Source organism: Ursus arctos, unplaced genomic scaffold (assembly GCF_023065955.2).
Source record: "Ursus arctos isolate Adak ecotype North America unplaced genomic scaffold, UrsArc2.0 scaffold_14, whole genome shotgun sequence".
NCBI classification, from domain to species: Eukaryota; Metazoa; Chordata; class Mammalia; order Carnivora; family Ursidae; genus Ursus; species Ursus arctos.
Window position 1 is genome coordinate 33,250,988 of NW_026622808.1, and position 22,852 is coordinate 33,273,839.

General features: G+C 42.8%; 1 protein-coding gene across 6 annotated transcripts in view; it reads left to right on the top strand.

Annotated features, from left to right (window-relative positions):
- The window catches only part of RBM6 (RNA binding motif protein 6), a 103,265-nt gene that overhangs the window by 79,420 nt on the left and 993 nt on the right, over positions 1-22,852 (top strand). For 5 of the 6 annotated variants that reach the window (XM_026500876.4, XM_026500877.4, XM_026500878.4 and 2 more), the window contains 14 exons: positions 2,375-2,449; positions 8,593-8,653; positions 10,730-11,002; positions 11,412-11,572; positions 12,546-12,643; positions 13,331-13,373; positions 13,514-13,595; positions 13,836-13,921; positions 14,471-14,617; positions 15,700-15,795; positions 16,954-17,214; positions 19,117-19,191; positions 19,923-20,020; positions 22,717-22,846. In XM_026500876.4, the coding sequence (XP_026356661.1) occupies positions 2,375-2,449; positions 8,593-8,653; positions 10,730-11,002; positions 11,412-11,572; positions 12,546-12,643; positions 13,331-13,373; positions 13,514-13,595; positions 13,836-13,921; positions 14,471-14,617; positions 15,700-15,795; positions 16,954-17,214; positions 19,117-19,191; positions 19,923-20,020; positions 22,717-22,846 (1,686 nt within the window). Of the gene's footprint in view, positions 1-1,266; positions 1,434-2,374; positions 2,450-8,592; positions 8,654-10,729; positions 11,003-11,411; positions 11,573-12,545; positions 12,644-13,330; positions 13,374-13,513; positions 13,596-13,835; positions 13,922-14,470; positions 14,618-15,699; positions 15,796-16,953; positions 17,215-19,116; positions 19,192-19,922; positions 20,021-22,716; positions 22,847-22,852 lie in introns of those variants that run through there. The other variant, XM_026500881.4, reaches the window with a different exon arrangement.

Consider the following 22,852-nt stretch of genomic DNA (forward strand, 5'->3'; position numbering starts at 1 on the left):
GTGGTGAACTCAAAATTTGCAGATGACTGTATTCGCAGAGTGCCTTGTTCCTGTGGCACTGTTCACTCTTCAAATGGCAACCCACACGTTTTGTGAACAGGGTGTACAGATGCCCACTGTGACAGCAGTACCTCCCTCCAGAGCCACAGTGTGCTAAGTACTCCAATCTTCCAGGGATAGTTGGATCCATTCAGTCTTTTGTTCCTTCCACAAGCGCTTATTAAGTTCCTTTTCTGTACCTTGTATTGCACTTGGTACTGATAATAAAAGGCCAGCAAGATTTAGCCTGGACACTAAGGTGTGGCCCAGCAAATGACAACTAACACTAAGTGCTAATATAATGATATGGGTTCTGACATGCAGTGACCATTGCCTATGAAAGCTTAGTCTTTTAGTAGATTGAAATGGGTTGTGAAATATTACCTGACAAGCAAATGAGGTGAAGTGAGTGGCTTTTTGACCTGTCTAGTCTCACCTGCTGATGTTAGTCCGTTTTTAGCACGTAGGAGTCAAAATACATTTATTGAGCCCTCACAGTATTCCATGCTAAGCTCTTTACATGTTTTAATTTACTTAATCTTCATAGCCATCTTATGGAACAGGTACTGTTATCCCTACTTTACAAATGAGGAAACTGAAGCACATAGAAGTTAATAAGGTCCTTGTTGGAGATTATGAGGTGGAGGCAAGATTCAAATTTAGGGAACCTGACGCAGAGTCCACGTGTTAAATGATGGTATGCTGCCTCTAGGTAGAAGGATCCCATCCTGACCCACCTCCTGTATGGTAGAGCTGGGCAGAGTGATAGTCCCCTGACCTCCCTGCCGGTGGAGGTCTTCTCTTTCCTGAATTGGTTTCTGAGAGCAGATTGCTTGTGCTTAATACAGAGCAGGAGTTGATGAATGCAGTAGGAGGTCCCTTATCTACTGCCCCACATGTGAATCTGGCTCTGCCTTTCACCATCTGGGTGACCTTGGCTCTGAGCATGTTTCCTCATCTGTAAAGTGGAGATAATGTTATTTTATGGGATCATTCAAGGGATTAAATAAGATCACATACTTAACAGTTTCTGGCTCTGACTAAGCGCTTAATAAATGATAGCAAATTTTTATTATCATCTTCTTCTAGCTTTGAGAACAAGCTATGAAACAATTTCTCAGAAACCAGAATCTAGGACCTAGGTAGGCGGGCAGATTTCCTTTGGTTTTGACAAGACAATAATTTTATTCTATGTATTTTTCTTGACTCTTTTGGTGTGAAAAGCAGAGAGGTAAAGCATTATTTGACAGATGTATGGATTCAAGCAAGAAACTGAGGTCCAATTGCAAAGAAATGCCTTGTAGAACTCAGAGCCCTGTCTGAGGAGACACAGAGGACCCTAGAGGGCGGAGAATGAACACAGCGCAGGGGCTAGTTCCAGAGTCGCATCCTCGGTTAGTTCACTTACCAGTGTGGGCGAGGGTCTCTTGTCAGTAGGCAGAGATTTTTTTTTTCCTCTGCTCTAACACATATATCTGCTGGCTAGTGTTTATTAAACCTTACTTTTTCTTGATGTGAAATACAATTTGTGACTTTTCCAAAATGCAAAGGCAAAGGAGCTCTGTAACTGCAAGCTTATTGAGCCCCTTTCCCCACCTGTTCCTGTGCCAGACTTCCCCGAAGTGCTTATTTGCCCATGGTTGCTCCTCAGATCTCATGGCTAGCTCACTCTGTAGGCTCCAAGCCAGAGTGATGCTGCCACCACTGCCGGCGCCTCCGCTGCCGCCATCGGCCATTCAGGTTCCTGCCATATGGATGTGACCTGCCGTGAAGCCTTCACCTTTCTCCTTTCTGCCTATCATCGGGGTCGTACCTCTTTTTCCTGGGGCTTTTGCCGTGCAGCCAGTGTTCCAAAGGAAGTTTTCAAGCACCACAGTTATGAGCCCTACCTGCCTGTCCAAGGAGATTTGAGTTAGCTATGGCAAAGAAGATGATTGCAAGGGCCCCTGTGCCTCTGTGCTGCAGAGGGCAGAGTTTGCTTCTGAGAGGGTGCTAGCTCCGAGTCAGGTGGGGGTTTGCTGGGACTCGTGAAAGTGCACTACATGACCTCTGAAGAGGTAGACTCGGCCTCACCTGCCCAAGGACAGCGCCCTGACCCACAATAGCCAAGGCTGAAGACTGATTTCCCCTTCTCCCACACTCTTTCCCTAAGCTTCAGCTTGCTCTGCCACACTGCCCCAAGTCTGTGGCTTAAAACAGCCATTTCCTTTGTCGATAAATAGGTTAACTCTTTGTAAAATGTTTCAACTTGGGGACTGGAAGGGCTCTCTGTGCCTTCCTGTCTCTCTTTTTCTCTGTGGGTTGATGTTGATGGCTTCTGTCTTTGTCTTCACAGGGAACTCTAATGATCCATGACAAAGAGGTCACACTTGAGTATATACCAGGCCCGGATTTTTGGTACTGCAAACGGGTAAGTGCCAAGAATTCCATTCCTTAGAAGTAAGGATCCAGCCTCACAGCTCCTCTGTGTCTCCAGGAGTGTTCCCTGGTAGTATGCATTGCCAAGGGCAAAGCTCTTCTCCCTTAGTTCATTTCAGATGAACTGAGGGTCAGGGCAAGGCCAGCCACCATTCAAGCTTCCTGCCTGCTGCCTGTGGCCATAGAGGGTCCTGGGCCTGTAGGAGGCACTTTCTCAAGGGACATACACCATGTTTTTCAATTGATTATGAATTGCATTGACTTACAACCTCTCCCTGGTTACGCTTCCTAGGGGTGGTTACAGGGGATTAGTATTTGGAGAGGTTGGTTCTGTGAGAGGTGTACACTTTTCGGATATTATAGGGTTTCCAAGGATATGGAACTTCAGGTACCATGGCATTTTACCTCTCTTAAAGTCCAATAGTCTTCTAGAATGGCATATTTAAAGCTTTTAGGCTACACTTTTTTTTTTTTTTTTTTTGAGATTTTATTTATTTGAGAGAGAGAGCATGGGGGGGGGGGGGCACTGCAGAGCAGGGAGCTCAATACCAGGACCCTGGGATCATGCCCGAGCTGAAGACAGATGCTTAACCAACTAAGCCACCCAGGCACCCCTAGGCTATACTGTAATTGGAAGTCCAACTGGCTTGCAAATGAGCATGAAAATAAAATTTGTCATTTTTCATTGCTGCTACTTAGTTTCAAAAATAATTATAAAAAATTTATAGTTTCTGAACCATGATTCGTTAGAAGTTCATTATAGAACTTGATAAAATTCAGTAAAAACTTAACTGAAAAAAAAAAAAAAAGCTTGACATTTTATTAGTCCCAATGAAATATGATTTGTGTAGCTGTGGTTGTCATTAACCAAAGCACTCATATTTCATGGTGTCATTTTAGGAAAACATTTAACTTTTTAAAAAATTGTGATAAAATACAAGTAACATTAAATTTATCATTTTAACCATTTTAAAACATATAATTCACTGACAGTAAGTAAATTCACAGTGTTGTACAATCATCATCACCATCTTGTTCTAGAACTTTTCATCACTTCAAAAGGAAACCCTGTATCTATTAGACAGTCACTCCTCAGCTTCCTTTCCCTCGTTTCCTAATAAACCACTAATCTGCTTTCTATCTCTATAGATTTGCCTATTCTAGACATTTCATGTAAGTGGAGTCATGGAACATTTGACCTTTTTGTGTTTGCCTTTGTTCACTTAGCATGTTGTCAAGGTTTATCCATGTTGTAGTGTGTATCAGTATGTCACTCATTTTTACGGCTGAATAATATTATATGGCTATACCATATTTTGTTTATCCATTCATCAGTTTATGGACATTTGGGTTGTTTCCACCTCTTGTCCATTGTGAGTAAGACTCCTGTGACTATTCATTCATGTACAAGTATTTCCTTGAACACACATTTTCAGTTCCCTTGGGTATATACCCAGAAATTATCAGGTCATATGGTACTTTTATGTTTTAACTCTTTGAGGAATCACCAGGCTATTTTCCATAGATAGCAGCTGCACCATTTACATTCCTGCCAGCATCGTATGAGAGCCAATTTCTGCACACTCTTGCCAACATTTGTAATTTTATTTTATTTTATTTTTTTAGATTTTATTTTTATTTATTTTTTTAAAGATTTCATTCCTTTATTTGACAGAGAGAGAGAGGGAACACAAGCAGGGGGAGCTGCAGGCAGAGGGAGAGGGAGAAGCAGAGAGCTGAGGGCAAAGCTCTTCTCCCTTAGTTCATTTCAGATGAACTGAGGGTCAGGGCAAGGCCAGCCACCAGAGCTGAGCAGAGAGCCCACTGTGGGACTTTATCCCAGGACCCTGGGACCATGACCTGAGCCAAAGGCAGATGCTTAACCGACTGAGCCACCTGGGCGCCCCCCCATCATTTGTAATTTTAACCCTTTTTTAAAAATTTTTTATTTTTAAATAATCTCTGCATCCAATGTGGGGCTCAAAGTCACAGCCCCAAGATCAAGAGTCATGCACTCTACCAACTGAGCCAGTCAGGCACCCCAACTCTTTTTTGATAATAGCCATCCTAAGTGGGTATAAAATAGTATCTCATGATTTTAATTTGCATTTCCCTAGTGACTAATGATGTTGAGCATCTTTTTATGTGTTTGTTGCCACTTTTATATCTTCTTTAGAGAACAGTTTATTCAGGTACTTTGCCCAGTTTTAATTGGGTCATTTGTATTTTTGTTGTTAATTTATAAGAGTTCTTTATACTGGATTCTGGATATAAATCCCTTATCAGATATGTGATGTGCAGTTATTTTCTCCCATTCTGTGCATTCTGTGCATGTTTTTTGCACAAAAATTAATTTTGATAAAACCCAATTCAGCTGTTTTTTTCTTTCGTTGCTTATCCTTTGGTGTCAGAAACAATTGTCAAATCCACGGTGATGAAGATTCACCCCTGTGTTTTCTTCGAAGAATTTTATTGTTTGGGCTTTTATATTTAAAGCTTTGATCTATTTTGAGTTAATTTTTGTTCATGCTGTGAGATAAGGGTGCAGCTTCATTCTTTGGCATGTGGGTATCCACTTGTCCCAGCATCATTTGTTGAATTAACTATTCTTTTCCCATTGAATGGTCTTGCACCCTTGTTGGAAAGCAGCTGATCCGGAGGTCTATAGGTTTTTTTATAGATTCTCAGTTTTATTCTGTTGCTCTGTATTTTTATCCTTATGTTAGTACCATGCTGTTTTGATTGTTGTAGCTCTGTAGTAAGTTTTGAAATTGGTAAGTATGTCTTTCAACTTTGTTCTTTTTTAAAGTTCTTTTGGCTGTTGAATGTCTTTCACAATTCCATTAATTTTGAGGATCAGCTTTTCCATTTCTACGAAAAGACCATTAGGATTTCTATAACATTTAACATTTTAATAGTGATTGCCTCTCCATTTTGAGATTATGGGTGATTCTCCCCACTTATACTTTCCCTATCAGCTATAATGCACATGTATTTTTTTTTTAAATAATCAGGGATGGAGGGAGCTAGCATTAAAGAGACAATTTTGAACTCTATTTTTTTTTTTTAAGATTTTATTTATTTATTTGACAGAGAGAGAGAGAGACAGCCAGCGAGAGAGGGAACACAAGCAGGGGGAGTGGGAGGGGAAGAAGCAGGCTCCCAGCAGAGGAGCCTGATGCAGAGCTCGATCCCAGAACGCTGGGATCATGCTCTGAGCCAAGGGCAGACGCTTAACGACTGAGCCACCCAGGCGCCCCAAACTCTATTTTCTGTTAACTGGCAGAAAGCAAATGTCGATATCTGATGTTAAAATTACATAGCTATTGCCAAAGCTGTTGCTTGAAAGAACAGAATGGCTTGGTTACATTGTCCCCTAAGATGACAAGCCACTTGCATAGCTGTCTCAGGGGTTCTTGTAATTTCTGCACCTTTTTAAGAAGGATTGAGGTACCAGCCCTGCATGTGCGACCTTTGGCCTGATGTGGAATCCGCCAACTTAAAAAAATATATTTATAGCAGTATTATTTGTAACATCCCAGAAGTGGAAACAACAAAATCTCCATCAACTGATGAGTGGACAGACAGACAACAGGCGGTACAGCCCTACAGTGGAGTGCTATTTGGCAGTTAAAGGGAATGAAGTGGGGCTCCGGGGTGGCACAGTGAGTTGAGCCTCCAACTCTTGTTTTGGCTCGGACATGATCTCGGTCTCGTGAGATCGAGCCCTGCATCAGGGCTCCATGCTCAGCAGAGTTTGCTTGAGATTCTCTCTCCCTGTGGCCCTCCTGTACGTGCACACATGCACGTGCCCTCTCTCTCTCTCTCTCCCAAATAAATCTTAAATAAATTAAAAGGAATGGAATGCTGCAACATGCTGAAACATGGATAAACCTTGAAAACACTCTGCCAGACACAAAATACCTAGTATCGCACTGTTCCATGGGACTGGTGGTAAGAATGGGAAATGACTCCACTAGGTTTCTTTTTGGGCCAATGAAAATGTTCTAATCTAATCTAATCTAATCTAAAGTTAGATTGTGGTGATGGTTGCACTCTACATATACTGGAAGTCATTGGGGACGCCTGGGTGGCTTAGTTGGTTAAGCATCCGACTCTTGGTTTCAGCTCAAGTCAGGATCTCGGGGGTTGTGAGATCAAGCCCTGCGTAGGGCTCTGCGTACAGCATAGGAGTCTGCTTAAGTTTCTCTCCCTCTCCCTCTGCCCCTCTGCCCCTCCCCACTCAAATAAATTTTTTTTTTAAAGAAATCATTGGACATTTGAAACAGGTGAACATTATGTACTTAAACCAAGGTTAGGATCCTGACTCCACCACTCACAGCTCTTCTGTAGTAACAAGCAGCCTCCACATCCTAGTGACTTAAATGGATAGACATATTCTTTATTTAAATTAGATGTTTGGAACTATGGGTCATTGCTTCCATTCTGCTCCATGACTTCTCATTCTGGGACCCAGCTGGAAGGAGCAGTCCCAATGTGGCACTGCTGTCCCCCTGGCTAAGGGAGAGAATGAGAGGCTCATTCTCCCAAGCAGTGGCTCTTAGAGCTTCTGCCAGGCCCGTGCAGGTCATGTTCACTCACACTCTGTTGACCAAAGCCAGATACGTGGCCAAAGCTGCCAGTAGAGAGGGAAGTGCACTCACTGCAGGGAGGCACCACAGTTGCTCGATAGTGGGCTGGGCTGTGTGTATGATCCGTCTGCTTACCGAGAAGGCAACAAAGAAATAATCAACTGTAATGACTTTATTCGAGTACCCGCTCCAGGCCTCAGTGTCATCTTCTACAAAATGAGGAGATAATAGTTGTCTGAATCACTTAAGTGATGGTTTGTGGAACAGGCCTGGTACCTGGTGTGTGCTGTTTATTCATTAGCTTCTGCTGTGGTGGTGATTGTTCTCCTCCATCTGGCATGCCCTCCTTACTCACCCTACAAGGCCCTACTCAAATAGCAGCCTTTTCTTCACAGTTCCTGTTCTTTGGCTTCCTGCCAGTCAGCTCTCTGTCCTCACACTACTTGGAAGCTCTTAGGCAAAAGTTCAGCGTCGTTGGGATTGGGCAGCGTGCTCACCTTTTTATTCATAGGCTCAGACAAAAAGAACTACATTCACGTTGCAAAGTGTCTCTTCCCTTGTTTGGGCGAATGAATGTTCTTTTCCTTTTAACATCCCCAGAAGAGCTGCCAGAGGCACTACTTACATATCTTCCTCGTCTTTCCTTGCCCCTTATTTATTTGTTTATTTAGTAAGATTTTATTTATTTGACAGAGAGCACAAGCAGGGGGAGTGGCAAGCAGAGGGAGAGGGAGAGGGAGAGGGAGAAGCAGGCTCCCCACTGAGGAAGGAGCCCAACTCGGGGCTTGATCTCAGGACTCTGGGATCGTGACCTGAGCCAAAGGCAGATGCTTAACCAATTGAGCCACCCAGGTGCCCGTCCTTGCCCCTTTTTTATTTTTTTATTTTCTTTAAGATTTTTTTTATTTATTTATTCAACAGAGATAGAGACAGCCAGCGAGAGAGGGAACACAAGCAGAGGGAGTGGGAGAGGAAGAAGCAGGCTCGTAGCGGAAGAGCCTGATGTGGGGCTCGATCCCACAACGCTGGGATCACTCCCTGAGCCGAAGGCAGACGCTTAACCCCTGTGCCACCCAGGCGCCCCCCTTGCCCCTTTTTTAAATCCATGTTTGAGATAGGGAAGTTGATAATTGAATTGTCAGTTCCAGCTCAGCCTGAATGGGGCTGTCATAAGCAGTTCAGGACCAAATGTTGGATGCAGACCATGAGGGGCAATGACTTTGGGGCAGCAGTATCATATAAACCATTTAACAGTCCAGTTTTCTTAGTTAACTTTATTTCCTGTAGAAATTCTTGTCCCCGGCAGACATTTGGTGCTGCTCCGGGGTCCACATGCCCTGTTAGAAGGCGGCTCTCAACAGCAGCTCATCACATTCTGTCTGCCAGCTCTGAAGAGTGGGGGGACATCAGATTTGTTAGGCTTTACAGTGATCTGGGATGTGGCTTATTTCTTTCATGTTTGGCAGATGTTATTGTGTTGGATATACATAAGATTTTTTTAAATGTTTTTGGTCAAATTGAAGTCTTTCCCTTTCCCATGCAGTGTAAGGCCAGCGTAGCTGGACACCGATCTTCATGTTCACTCTGCAAGTGCCCAAGGGAAGGTGAGTGGTGGTAGAGGTGGTGGTGGTAGTTTTTATTTTGTGTACTGATCAAAACAAATTTCATGCTCTCTTTGGCTTTTAAGAGTGGTCATCCCTAAATACAAGTTGATCTCTAAAGCTCTTAAAAGTGCAATGTGATCTCTAACTTCATGTGACCTGTTAGTGAATGATATTGGATCCCAGTTCCACCAGGGGAAGGAGATGGGTTGCCAGATCCTCACACTGAGGAAACTAAGTGGGCAGCTGACCAGAGGTCAGTAGTAGTGTTATTTAGAATACATTTAAGGATGTTAGGTTGAGAGTCTCTGTGGCATTCGTCCATGTGACCCTTAGCCCTCACTGCTTTGGAGTTACTGAGAATCATCTGTTATCTGGATTGTTTTCTTATTTACCCTCTATATAAACATTTCAGGATCTTCAACAGAAAAATATTTGTTAAAATAACAGTAAAAAATGAACAAGAGAAATAATCAGAATTGAGGGTATATGTTATTTTTATAAAGAGATAAACCTACCAGCTTCTCAATCACTTTAAGTAAATTTCTCCAGAGAACCTTTAGGTAGGCAAACTCGAAGAGTCTGTCAAAGGTATCTGTAACAACAGTCCTGTAGCAATGATCGTTTTTGTTTTTTCTTTTTTAAAGATTATTTATTTATTGACAGAGAGAGCGAGTGCACAAGCAGGGGGAGCAGCAGAGAGAGGGGGAGAAGCAGGTTCCCTGCTCAGCGTGGAGCCCGATCCCAGGACCCCGGGATCATGGCCTGAGCCAAAAGCAGACACTCAACGAACTGAGCCACCCAGGCGTCCCAGCAATGACTATTATATATATATATATATATATATATATATATATATATATATATATATATATATATACACACACACACACACACACACACATATATATATATATATATATATGCCTGTTTCTGATATTACCCCTTCAGGAGAGCTAGGGCATGACCATAAAATATGGTTCAGTGTAGGGATCCAGGTAGGCTTCGGAAGGACCTGTTTGTTCCAAGTTTAGAACTTAGTATGTCTACAAAGAGTTTCTTAGCTGGGGTTTTGGCCTGTAGTGGAGATTGTACTCTCTAGTGAGGACTGTAAAGCAGGTGTTCTGAAAATCTTTAAGGAAGACTCTAGATTCTGTAGAGACCAAACCAACCTGTGAGAAGGTGAGTAAATGAGATTTTTAGCTTGTATTACTTCAGATTAGGCAAAATTGTGGGGTTTTTTCCCTGAAGAAAGACTTCTTTCTCAGTATATTCTAACAAATGAATGGCTGGTTTATAAAAATCCTTGGGCGCCATACCACTAAGAGGGCTGAGGCAGCTTTAACCTGGAAACATGTAAAGCAGGTGTTCACTAGTTGCCTGTCATTTCTGTTAAGTCATCTTTACATTGGTCCTATAGAATGTATTTTTTCTTTAATTACATGGCTTCCTGTGAACCCTCCAAGAATTAATTCATTGCAAAAATATGTTCCTAATTAATTGGACAAATTGTCCTGCTATAGAAAGAGATTTGGAATGAATCGTTTATATTTTGAAGGACATTAGCTCATTACAATTATTTGCAAATGAATGAGTTATATGCAGGTAGGTCTGTTAGCTTCCCCAGAGAAGAGGGGACGTGTGGTCTTACAGAATTTGAGACAGGTGTCTTTGTACCATAACACTGGAAGAAGCAAGACTCCTAGACACATACATTTGGAATATGTGTTTCTACCAAACTTCTGGCAAGGGTCATATCTTTGGTAATTTTGTCCCCAGATCTGTTCTTAAAATTGCTCTTAATAGTCAGGCCCAGCATCTCATGAAGGATTTCTTATATTTAAATGGGAAGCGATAGAAAACTCATAAGATGAAATTTTTTAAATACTTGAGTGGTTTCTTTGAACTATTTCATGTGCTGTCTCATTGGCCTGGCTTAAAATCTGTTAGAGGACTTTTCTGAGACTATTAAAAAGCATTCCAGTATGAGTATTTGGTAGCAGGTAAAGAGGAATCATAGCAGTAGTGTTTTTTGGATGAAACCTGCTGGAGATTGTCTTTCTGTTTCTGTTCCTCTAGTGACAGAGGCCAAGCAAGAATTAATAACCTATCCTCAGCCTCAGAAAACATCCATACCAGTACCATCAGAAAAACAACCCAACCAGTCCCCAAGGTCAGCTGATAAGGAATCTGAACCCAAGAAGCGGGAAGAAGGACAAGAATCACGCTTGGGACATCAAAAGAGAGAAGGAGAAAGGTATCTGCCTCCTCGAAGGGAAGGGCTCACCTTCCGAAGAGACCGAGAGAAGGAGCCATGGTCTGGGGAGACACGCCAGGATGGGGAGAGCAAAAGTAAGTGATCTGTCAGGGCACGAACCAGACTGTGACCACCGCAGTTCCAGTATAGATGGCCTGTTTTGTGGCTAGGGACCAGGTGTTTCCCACACTCTAGTAAAACTGCTCAGCCTGACTGTAGAAGGTTTTGCTTTCTGCAGGCCTTACTGTACCAGTCGGAGGGACCTACATCCTCCAAATAGCAAATTGCTATTCAAATGCAGCAAGGCATCATTTTAGATTTCTCAGTATTGGTGAAGAAATGTTTGAAGTATATGACCCAACATTGTTTTATAGAATCAGACTTGCTAGAGCAGAATAGCATCTGCAATTTAAAAAAAAAAAAAGGACAATGAGGCTCTGAGGGCTTTGAAAATTAACTTTTCTCTCTTTCCTTGCTCCTCCCATTTGTGTGTGGTTCGTTCAGCAATTATGCTAAAGCGCATCTATCGTTCCACTCCACCTGAGGTCATAGTGGAGGTGCTGGAACCCTACGTCCGCCTTACTACTGCCAATGTCCGTATCATCAAGAACAGAACTGGCCCCATGGGCCACACTTACGGCTTTATTGACCTCGACTCCCATGCAGTAAGTTTCCTCCGCCTTGGAATGACCAAGGGACAGCTGGCTATAGAAACCACAAGGTTTGAAGGACTTCCTTATCATTGGAATTCTCATGTGCTTCCTGGTATCAAAAACCCTCTTGTTCTTTCCTTTGGGTTTAGTGCTCATTCAGAGGAAGGGACTGCCTTTGAAAGTTAGAACTCTGAGCGTTTTTCTAAGTTTGGTTTTGTCTTTTGGCACTTAAAATGTCCAATTAAAATAACATGAGAACTTAGTTACTTGCGAAGAGTCTGTGTTCTGAACCTTGCAAGATTTAGTGAATTTTCTAGTTTCTTAAATTTGTTTTGCTCAGCCATAGATGATTTTATTTGATGGTAACAGGACATTTCCTCTTTTTTCCTTAAAATGTTGTTTAAGAGATTCTTATGGCTTGAATTTTTAGTTGTGGGGCCCTTTTCTATGGAAGTAACATGAAAGTAGTAATGAAAATCATTGGTATTTTTCTTTTTAAGATTTTATTTATTTATTTGAGAGAGAGAAAGAGCACGAGCTAGGGGAGGGGCAGAGGGAGAAGCAGGCTTGACCCGGGGGGGGGGGGGGGGCTCAATCCCAGGACCCTGGGATCATGACCTGAGCCCAAGGCAGATGGTCAACTGACTGAGCCACCCGGGCGCCCCTTGTTGGTATTTTTTAGATTTCATGCTCAGAAATCACAAGGGACTTTGTAAACTGGATCTGATGCAATGAGAATTGCAGCCTAAAAGGAGGGTTTGAATTTCTGATGTCAGTACCAGAAACTGATGTCTACTATGATCACTCTTCTGATCAACCTTTCATCAAGAGTTGCTTTTGCCAGTGTGCTCTTACTATTATAATTACAACCAGAACATAATGTTCAGTAAATTTTTCTTTTGAGAAGGAAAATCCACGTTCAGTTCTCTTTCAAAGGACATGGCCTTTTCTCTCTTTGTACTGCAATGTGTCTTTGGTTTCCCAGGAAGCTCTTCGTGTAGTGAAGATCTTGCAGAACCTTGATCCACCATTTAGTATTGATGGGAAGATGGTAGCTGTAAACTTGGCCACTGGAAAACGAAGGTAAGGCGGAGGAGTGGTGCTCCTTTGTGATTCCCCTACTCAACTTTTTGGGAGGCAACTCCTAAAAGGTGGAGAGAGTAAGACATGGTACCTTCCAGTGTGGGTTTCTTCAGATGCGTGTGCATGTTTTCTTTTTCTGAAGCTTGCCTTATTCTCACTCTAGTTGTCTGTTTTTGGTTTTGTTTTGTTTGTTTGTTTTTTCCTTAAATAGCAGTACTAGGTACTTTAGTGCTTTCCTTCTTCACTGCCTGTATCTTTGGGTCCCAAATGATGATACAGTCTTGCATGTGCAGAAAAATCTCGATACATCCTTGCTCCTCGGAATCCTGAGAAAATGCTGTCCTGACTCCCCACTCCCCTGACCTTGTTCATGCCTCCATGGTACTGGGCAATCTAATCCCTCTTGACTCCTATACTTACTTACCTTGACCCAGGAGTGGTAACTGGGAAGTGGCTGCGTCAGAGAGGCAAGGCAGGCTTGCGGGGCTTGGGCAGACCTTGCTCTAGCACCTTCATCTTGTTTGCAGCTTTGTAGGAATCTCTGTACAGCCAGGCCTGCTTGCTCTGGGTTGGTTTCTTTTCCTGCAAAATGGGGGAAAGTTAGTTTCTTGGAAAATCTGTAGGGTTAGGCAATCCTCAAGTGGCTTTTTGTAGCAGACTCAAGATGTGTTGTATTATTTGTTGCAGAAATGATTCTGGGGACCATTCTGACCACATGCACTACTATCAGGTAGGCTTCAGCAGTTGGGGAGCACTCTGTCAGAATCCTCAAGTGACTCAAAGAGGGATCTTGAATTTTCTCCAGTGGGTGTCTGTTAAGGTTAAGAACTATCAGAAGTTCTATAATTTTAACGAGCCTTTCTGTGATAGGGTAAAAAGTATTTCCGAGATAGGAGAGGAGGAGGCAGAAATTCAGATTGGACTTCAGATACGAATCGACAAGGACAACAGTGTAAGTCACTTGTTTTATTTCTGTTGCTGTTTTTGGCTTAACTATGCATTAATTGAAGTCTTTGTGGTCACAAAGTTAGCAAGAGATACTGTTGACCGGGGATGCTCCTTCAGAGAGGGCACCATCTACGGTTCTGCTCCTGTTTGGGTCGGCCGGCCCCATTCTTGGGTTCTCAGTGAGTTCCCAGCCAGGGCTTCACTGGACAGGGACTAACACTGGCTCTGGTTTTATTCCTGCTAGCATCATCTGACTGCTACATATATGATTCTGCTACTGGCTACTATTATGACCCTTTGGCAGGAACTTACTATGACCCCAACACCCAGGTGAGTTTTTGGTTTGTTTACTTTGTCAATGATTCTTTTTGAGAAAAATACCTATAATTTGTTACTTTGAAGATTTTATTCCCTGGATTATCTGGTTCATTACATGAAAAGTGGAAAAGTTTAAATCTTACGAAAGTTTAAGAATTTCTCCATTCCTGGCAGCTGCTCTGTTGTTACACTGTCTGTATTTCACATCTCATCTGGTGTTTTCTAAAGTCCACATCTTATACTGAGTTGTATTTATTGAGTTGTGTTCATTCAGGATTTAAAGATGGTGACCTTTCTGTTAACTTTTGCCTATATGGAAAATCAGTGCTTTGTGGCATTATAGGTAAGAACAGTGCTGCACTTATAAAAATGGCTAGTGAGAGGTCTGGAAGTGTCCTGGCCCCTGGAGTGGGTTTCAAGATTGTTTGATGTGGTCTTGTTCTTAGGCTTGTGAGGGAGAGAGCTGTTCTTTCTCCCAGAAGGGAACTTGTTCCTTAGACCTGGAATTAACTGGGAAAGTGAAACATTTTGTAGACTTAACAGTTTCTAACTGTATTGCAGCAAGAAGTCTATGTGCCCCAGGACCCTGGGTCACCTGAAGAAGAAGAGATCAAGGAAAAGAAGTCCACCAGTCAAGGAAAGTCAAGTAGCAAGAAGGAAGCATCTAAAAGAGATGGCAAGGAGAAGAAAGACCGAGGAGTGACAAGGGTAAGGGGACTTGTGAATCTGCTCTTTACCAGACAATTACAGATTCAAATAAAGGAGTCATAGAGGAGATCTAGGGTTGAGGTGTCAAGTTATCAAAAAAGCAGGCAATCTCCTTGCCCCTTACAGCTGGTGGTAACTCTTTCACAAATGCAGAAACTGTGGATTGTAGAACAAAGTGACTCAGCTCAAACCCTAACACCTGGGCTCCACACAGTTTCACTTTCCTACTCCCCCTCTTCAGTGCTTGACTCTGTATACACATTTCTGTAGGTGTAATTGTAGCAGAGGTTACCATTCTGTATTCTCTGCTCGGTTTATATTTGATCTTAAGTAGTTTTTCCATGGTTCTGTAACACTCTTTATTATTTTAATGCCTGTATGGTAAAAACTCACAGTAAAACTGTACCCTTATTTTCTTAATCCTGCATTATTTGTCCTTTTTTTGTAGTCTTATTCTGTTGTAGTATGCATCTTTCAGCATTTTATTTCTCCTTCTACATTACTTCCTTAGGATAAACTTTCAGAATGGAAGATGGTGAATATTTTGGTATCTCTTGACATAAAGCCAAATTATTTTCCAAAGAATTATATTGATTTGCCCTGGCACCAATTATGCATTAGTGAAAATGGATGAATTTGCTTGTGGCTCAATTTGTAACTTATCTGTTTCCCCTTCTAATATTGTTAATTGTTTATCTAGAGATTCAGAGAAAGAAAAAATATGTGTGTTTCTGAGAATTTAGACTTTAGAGGTCTTCTGGCTTAATATTTGGATTCAGCTTTTGCCACTTACTGTTTCTAACCATATTCCCAATCATTTGTAAAATGAGGGTGTTAATGCCTATCTGGGAGGGTTGTAGTAAAGGCTGAGGACAATAATGCAAATAAATGTCTCATCTGGTTCCTGACATAGTGATCACTCAGTATATACTGAATTCAGAGGCTTTTTATTTTGAAATCATTATAGCAACATTACAGATACTTATTTCACAAATTAGGAGTTTTGGAAAATCTGATTAATTTCAACAGGATTCTTAACCCAGCTTTTATGAGTATCACATAAAAATTATGGGTTTAATCAGTTTCAGGAAAATGCCAGTGAGGGGACAGCCCCCCCAGAGGACGTCTTTAAGAAGCCCCTGCCTCCCACTGTGAAGAAGGAAGAAAGTCCTCCACCAGTAAGGCTAAGCCAAGGCCTGGGGCTGGGGCTGGGGCTGGGGCTGGGGCTGGGGCTGGTTCTGAATGGGTAGGGAAGTTCAAAGGCTGGTGTTTCACTTAGGTGTTGGTCCTTTTGTTCTCTCTACCTCACGAACAAGGACTTTTCTTGAGTATGAGCATGAGATAAATATTCCTGTCTGCTAACAGGGATATAATTGGAGAATCAAGGCAACTTTCTGTCTTCTTTCTTTGTACCCTACACCATTCCCATCAGACAAGGGAATGCCTGGCCCTTTTTAAGTTACAATCTTGGTCTTGTTAATCCTTCTCTTCTAAGAGACCCATTTTCCTGGCCTTGATTTTTCCTGCCTTTTGGTGCTGCATAAGAAGCTCAGATGTGGAGTGCATGCATGGTCGTTTTTACAATTTGCCTGTCTGGCCAAAGTGAACAATGCTAAAATTGGTACCCGTTGTTTAGATGCATTAAAGTGATAGTTTCCTCCAATCACAGGTGATTATGATTAAATGTAAATATGTAGCAATAGTGATTACGCTTTATTTTTTATTTCTATTGATCACAAGCCAATGACCATGCATCATTATTTCACAGTTCCTATAAACTACTGATAAATACTCTGCCTGTGTCACATCACTGGCTCAATTCATTGTAGCGTCAGTCCTAACTATGCCTTTGCCTTTGCCTCACTCAAGAGCTGAATGTCTACCTGAGAGCTTATTCTTCATTTGCTTTTAATCCACCTTCTAAATCCCTTTTGCTGTAGCAGTTACTGTAGCCTTAATAAAGTTTATCTTTCCTTTTCTTCATGGGTTACAGTAATTTGAGGGATTGCTGCTGTCTCTTCCTCTTTGTAACTTATAACTTCTTAAATCTCCCTGGGTCTATGTCAGTTCTCCTTTCCCTTCTTTCTCTTCACTTATTGCTAGAGTCACTTCTAAGGGAATCTTTCTGATTTATCTCAGCAATGCAGGAGAAAAGTCAAGCTTGAACCATGTTCCTTCCATGTGGGAAATGAGCAGTGTGGTCTGTGGGCCTATTTTGAGCCCAGTTGATTATTCAAACTAAAAGAGAAGAAATGTGATACCCATATTGGAATATCCAGAAAACAGCCCACAATATAGGTTGAGGTTGGTGTTAATCTCTGGCCTTCTCCTTCCAGCCTAAGGTGGTAAACCCACTCATTGGCCTCCTGGGTGAATATGGAGGAGACAGTGACTATGAGGAGGAAGAGGAGGAGGAACAGACCCCTCCTCCACAGCCCCGCACAGCACAGCCCCCGCAGAGGGAGGAGCTGAGCAAGAAGGAGAACGAAGAAGATAAACTCACTGACTGGAATAAACTGGCTTGTCTGCTCTGCAGAAGGCAGTTTCCCAACAAAGAAGTTCTGATCAAACACCAGCAGCTCTCAGACCTGCACAAGGTATGGGGAAGGGGCCCTTTCGACTCTTACCATCGTGTATTACAGTCCAATTGCAAAATGAACTGTTCCTCCACTTTTTGTCATGAGTTGCTTTGCATTAAGGCTCTGCCCACCTTCAAAAACCTTGGTGTGTAGACCCAAGGCAAGCAGCATGGCTGGGGCTGGGCCACCAGACACGGAGGCTGTACTGAAGACAGGAGGGGAGGGTGTTGTCAAGTAGGAAAAGTATTTGCTGAGTTTCTCACCATAGCTCTTCCATTAACCTAACAATTGGACCTTAGATAAGCCTCTTCTCTTTGTGGTATTTGGTGGCTTCCTGTGTTTCTGTCTAGTTCTAATACTGTGCAGTTTTCCCAAAGGTGGGTCACATTCTGCCATCTCTTCATGTGGTGAGTCACTGCTATAAGCCATGGCACATCTATTGTTGGAGTGTTAAACTGACATACACTGGTCCTCCCCTGCAGTCTTCCTGTTTAGATGTACTGACCAAAGAGCCAGATTCTGGACAAATAAAACCCCTAGATAGACTCATGTTCTCAGTATAGGGTGATTTATTTCACACTCCTTCTCTAGCAGATGTTGCTAGAGCCAGTAAGGGAATTGGATTTAGACTTTCCTTCAGTATAAAATCCAAAGTCTTATGTAGCTAAAAACTGAGAAGCTCTGCATTTGGTAATAGGCACACCTCTTCTCCGAGCTGCCTCTGTGGAAGCTCTGCAAAGTTTCTAACCGTCTGAGAAGTTCCTGACAATCCCTGCAACAGATTACCTCCCAAGTCCCTTTGACCTGGAATTCTGAGTCATGAGACTGACACTTTCAAATTTCAGCTCTTTGGGGGTGCCTGACTGGTCCAGTTGGTAGAGCATGTGACTCTTGATCTTGGAGTCGTGAGTTCAAGCCCCACATTTGGGGTAAAGCTTACTTAAAAAATTTTTTTAAAAAGTAAATAAAAGGATATGTGAAATTTAAAAAATAATAGATTTCAGCTGTCTGATGAAAATGCTAATAAATGGCTAATGTCAGGAAAGAGGAACCAGAAATCTGGTGAATCCACAAATTGCACTGACCCTGGACAGTGGAAAGTGGACTATAGTACTTTTTCCTTTCCTTGCAGTGATCCAGTGCCAAGAATCCCCTGTCCATACAAGAGCTATTGTGGACCCCTTAAGTTTCTTCTGTATACTCAAGGGTATTGTGTAGTAGAGCCATGTTTGAGAAGTGTGGGATCCTTAAGGAATACAAGACTCTCAGAGCAGTCTTTTGTTCTTTTGTTGCTTGAAAGAGAAATAGTGTCTGAGGATTGATGGGTGGTGGTGGTAGGAAGAGCATGTGGGCATTAAGTTTTCTTCACTGGTGTGCTCAGATTCCCCTCTCTCATAATTTTTACTTTAGATAAAGACCTATAAACTAGTTTTGTGTTTTCTACATTTTTTTTAAGTTTTATTTATTTGAGAGACAGAGTGCGGGATGGGGTGTGGGGGCAGGAGGGTGAAAGGGAGAGAATCTCAAGCTGACTCCCTGCTGAGCACGGAGCCTGACTCGGGGCTTGATCTCATGACCCTGAGATAACCTGAGCTGAAATCAAGAGTCAGACACTTAACTGACTGAGCCACCCAGGTGCCCCTGCTTTCCACATTTGGAAAGAAGTAGAATGACGGTCTCTCTTGTGCCACACCATGTAACTAATCTGTGTGACAAGCCAGCATTACAACTTGGATTCCCACTGGTGAGCCTAAAGCCAGGCCAGTTAGGAATTGTTGATTGCAGGGTACAGTGATCCCTCAGGAGAGTTGGTCAGTGAAAGGAGCCACAATCCTAAAGCAGCTATTGGGAAAGGCCTAGAGGCATTTTCTAGGATCACTTTTTCTAGATCCGTACTCTTAGAACTTTCTCTCTTCTCAGCAAAACCTGGAAATCCATCGGAAGATAAAACAGTCTGAGCAGGAGCTAGCCTATCTGGAAAGGAGAGAACAGGAGGTAAGTTTTGATGACTTGTTAACTCCCTTGACCCCAGCACTTTTTACTTTCTGCTGTGGAATTTGTAGGCTGTGCTGAAAACAGAGAATGAAGAGGCCCTAAAAGATGGTGTGTATATTTATCAAAACTCATCAAACTACATTATAATGGGTGCACTTCATTGTTTATAAATTATACCTTAATAAAATTGATACATATATTTTAAAGGTGGTGGTAGTTTAAGGTCTCCAAACAGGTCAAATAGATAGCATTTTTCTTTTCCTGCCCAGCTTTTAAAATCAATGAAAGAGTGTTGGATAGGGCTGCTGAAATACCATGTTTTACTATCAGAGGCTAAGTTGGAGGAGGTAGTTTAGTGTAGAGCCAAATGGACTTGCTGCCTAGATCTCATAATGAGGCAGACTCACCTGTACAGCCACAAGCTTCACTGCCCGGGCCAGGTCTTATGTGATGGGTAGGAATCTTCCCGTGGAGGCCTACTGGAGAGCACCTCCTCCTCAGAAGAGGTAAACACAGCTGTGAGTCAAGCACACCAGCTCATTCTTCTCACATTTACCAGTCAGAGAAGCCCCTCCTTTCTCAAGAAGAGTATGTGAAGGAGCAAGAGACTCCAGGAGTTAACAGTTGAACTCCCTTCACTTTAGAAGGAATATAAGGAATAAGGTGAAGCTTCCCCACTACCCAACTCCCTTAAATGGAAATCTCAGATCTCTTATTCTGCTTACCAACAGGGAAGGTTTAAAGAAAGAGGAAGTGATCGCAGGGAAAAGCTCCAATCTTTTGACTCTCCAGAAAGGAAACGAATTAAATACTCCAGGGAAACTGACAGGTAAGCCAGGAACTTTTCATTCAGCCTAGGCCTCAGAGCCTAATGGTAAAACCATCCTCTTCTCCAGGTATGCTGCTTTTCTTTCTCAGGGAGAACTGAAGTCAGGAGGAGCAGGTCCCCTCTGCACTCCTTGAGCATGAGGTTCACGCCACTCTCTGACCACCCAGCTCTACGCAGGGAATATGTGTGTTTGAATGGAAGTTTGGCTGGCTGCTTAGTGGCTCAGAGCCAGGGCCGGAGTGGCCATGGTTGGGAACTCTTTCTCTCCTCATCAGTAATGCTGTACCTCATATGAGCCTGATAAGAATGTCACGCTCCCGGGCTTTTTCTCTAGGGAACCTCCATCCGCACACATAGCTGCTGAATGAGTGGTCGGCTGCTGATAGACCTGTATGATCTCTCGATTCCTATGCTTATTTCAGTCAGATAGTTCAGAGTCATGAGCCCAGCAGAGTTAGATAGAATTTGTTGATAACCCATTGTGCCTAGGTACTGCACTGAGTGCAAGGTCTACTCAGGTGGACAAGACATATATTATCCTTGACTGTCTGAACACACAATAAGGAAGGTATAAGTGATACTGTGTCTCATAGGGCACACATAGAATTCCAGCGGAGAAGGGAGGGCATTTCAGTTGTAGGAAACGGCATATACTGTGGATGAGAGAGAGAGAAGTCATATGATACATTTGAGAAATTGTAAGTAGCCTGATGGAGGCCAGCTCAGGAAGCTCATACTCCTTGAACACCATGCTAAGGCTTCGTCTTAGGGCAGCGGGGGGTTATGAAATGATTTTAAGGAGGGCATTGATCTGATGAGACTTGAACAGGTCTATATGTTGGTAAGCAAAAGAGCAGCTAGGAGCCAGGATAACTTTTGCTCATGGGGATGGGGGGATCATTGATGGAGAAAGCCCCGGAGGAGGGTTGATGGGTTCTGGGGCTCTGGCATTCCAACTTATTTGTTCAGTGCCCACAGTAAGAAATTATTTTTTAATCATGGCCCAATAATCATGTGTGTGTAAGTATCTGCAAAAGAAATCTTCTTGAAAAATACTTACTATGTGCAATAAACTCTGGTATTTCTATTCTAGTTTTTTCTATTTGCATTCTTTTTTTTTTTTTTTTAAAGGATGAGTGATTTTTTTAAAAGATCTATTTATTTATTTTGAGAGAGAAAGTGAGAGAATGCACACACATGAGCAGGGGGAGGGGGAGAGGGAGGGAGAGAATCTCAGACAGACTCCCTGCTGAGCATGGAGCCTGATGGGGAGCTCGATCCCACGACCCTGAGATCATGACTTGAGCCAAACAAGAGCCGGACACTCAACCAATTGAGCCAGGTGCCCCTGTTTGCATTCTTAGGAAGTGCTAAGGAAGGACCACTTAATCAATGTAACATCCCACTAGGTCATTCCCTGCAATTTTAAATATACTGGGCTAAGCCAAAGGTGAAGGAGTCATTCAGGAGAAGGACACCTTAGCCCTGAGTGAGTTGGGCTGGGTGTAGAAAGACACCCTTCTATATTCTTGGCACCCATCACACCACATTCTACTGGTTCCCTTCCTTCTTAGTCTCTTCCCCTGCTTCTCTTGGTTTTTCTGGGCAATTCCAGATATTCTCCAGGACTCTGCCCTCAGTGCTCTTTAATTCTTGCTGCACCACCCTCTTGACCTAGACCCAAGGCTACAACCATCACTAACATGCTAACAGGTCCCTGTGACTCCATCCCAAGGCGGTTTGGTTTTCTGAGCGAAAAATCACTATTTCCATTTACCTTCTGGGAATGTCCTTTTGGAGACCTCTTAGGCTCTTCACTCTAAACAATTACTCAGTATTATATTCCATATCGTACTCAGGTCCAGTCCTGCTAAACGTGCTGTGTGTTCCTCTTTCAGAGTAGTGACATCACTGCATCATGGTCTGCCTGGTCTGACCCAATCTTCCTCCTTTATCCCCTGTATCGTTACTGGCCACATCCCTAATTAAGCTTTTCCCCCCTTTCTCGCTCACCTCCAAATTGGACTCCTTACTCTCCGTCTCTGTTCTTCCACCTCTAGTGTACTCTCTACCCTAACACCAAAACCATCTTCGTGAACAGAAGTCTCCTAAAACTCGCCTTTTTCTCTAGGCATATCTTGCTTAGAGGGAGGCCTGGAGTCCAGGGGTTTTTTTTTGCCTGAAGGATGAAGTCCAGAGTCATGATTTAGCATGGTGTTTCAAGGCTTTTCAGTCTGGCCCAAGAAGCCTTTTTTCAGTTCCTGCCATTTCTCTCCTAGACAAATTGTATTCTTCCACTTCTTATTTGTGGCCTTCTTTCCTCTCATGCTTTTTGTCAGTTCAGATGTGCCCTTTGTTGGAATTCATCATTTTTGGTGATACTCCTTCAGAGTTTGTGTCTTCTCTGATGTATTTCTGTAGGAGATGTCTCCTGGTGCCACATCCATGGCTGAACACTTCACTGTGTTGTAGTATTTATGGACATACTATCCTTCTCATGTCGTTCCCCATGAAAAGGGATGGGCCTTGGGCATCTCTGTATCCCCAGGACAAAAGCCTGTTGCATAGATAGCAGGCACTCAGAAATATACTTAAGAGGAAGCAAATGTGAATCGAGAGGACAGAGGTTTTTATTAGGCTCACAAATGGGTCACTTTGAAAGTGATGGTATGTAAGTACGTGTGCTCCTTTCGCAGTGATCGCAAACCTGTTGGTAAAGAAGGAATCGACAGTAGCAACAAAGGAGGCTGTGTCCAGCAGACCGCTGGCTGGAGGAAGGGGGCGGGCCTCGGGTATGGCCATCCCGGATTGGCTTCAGCAGAGGAGGTGAAA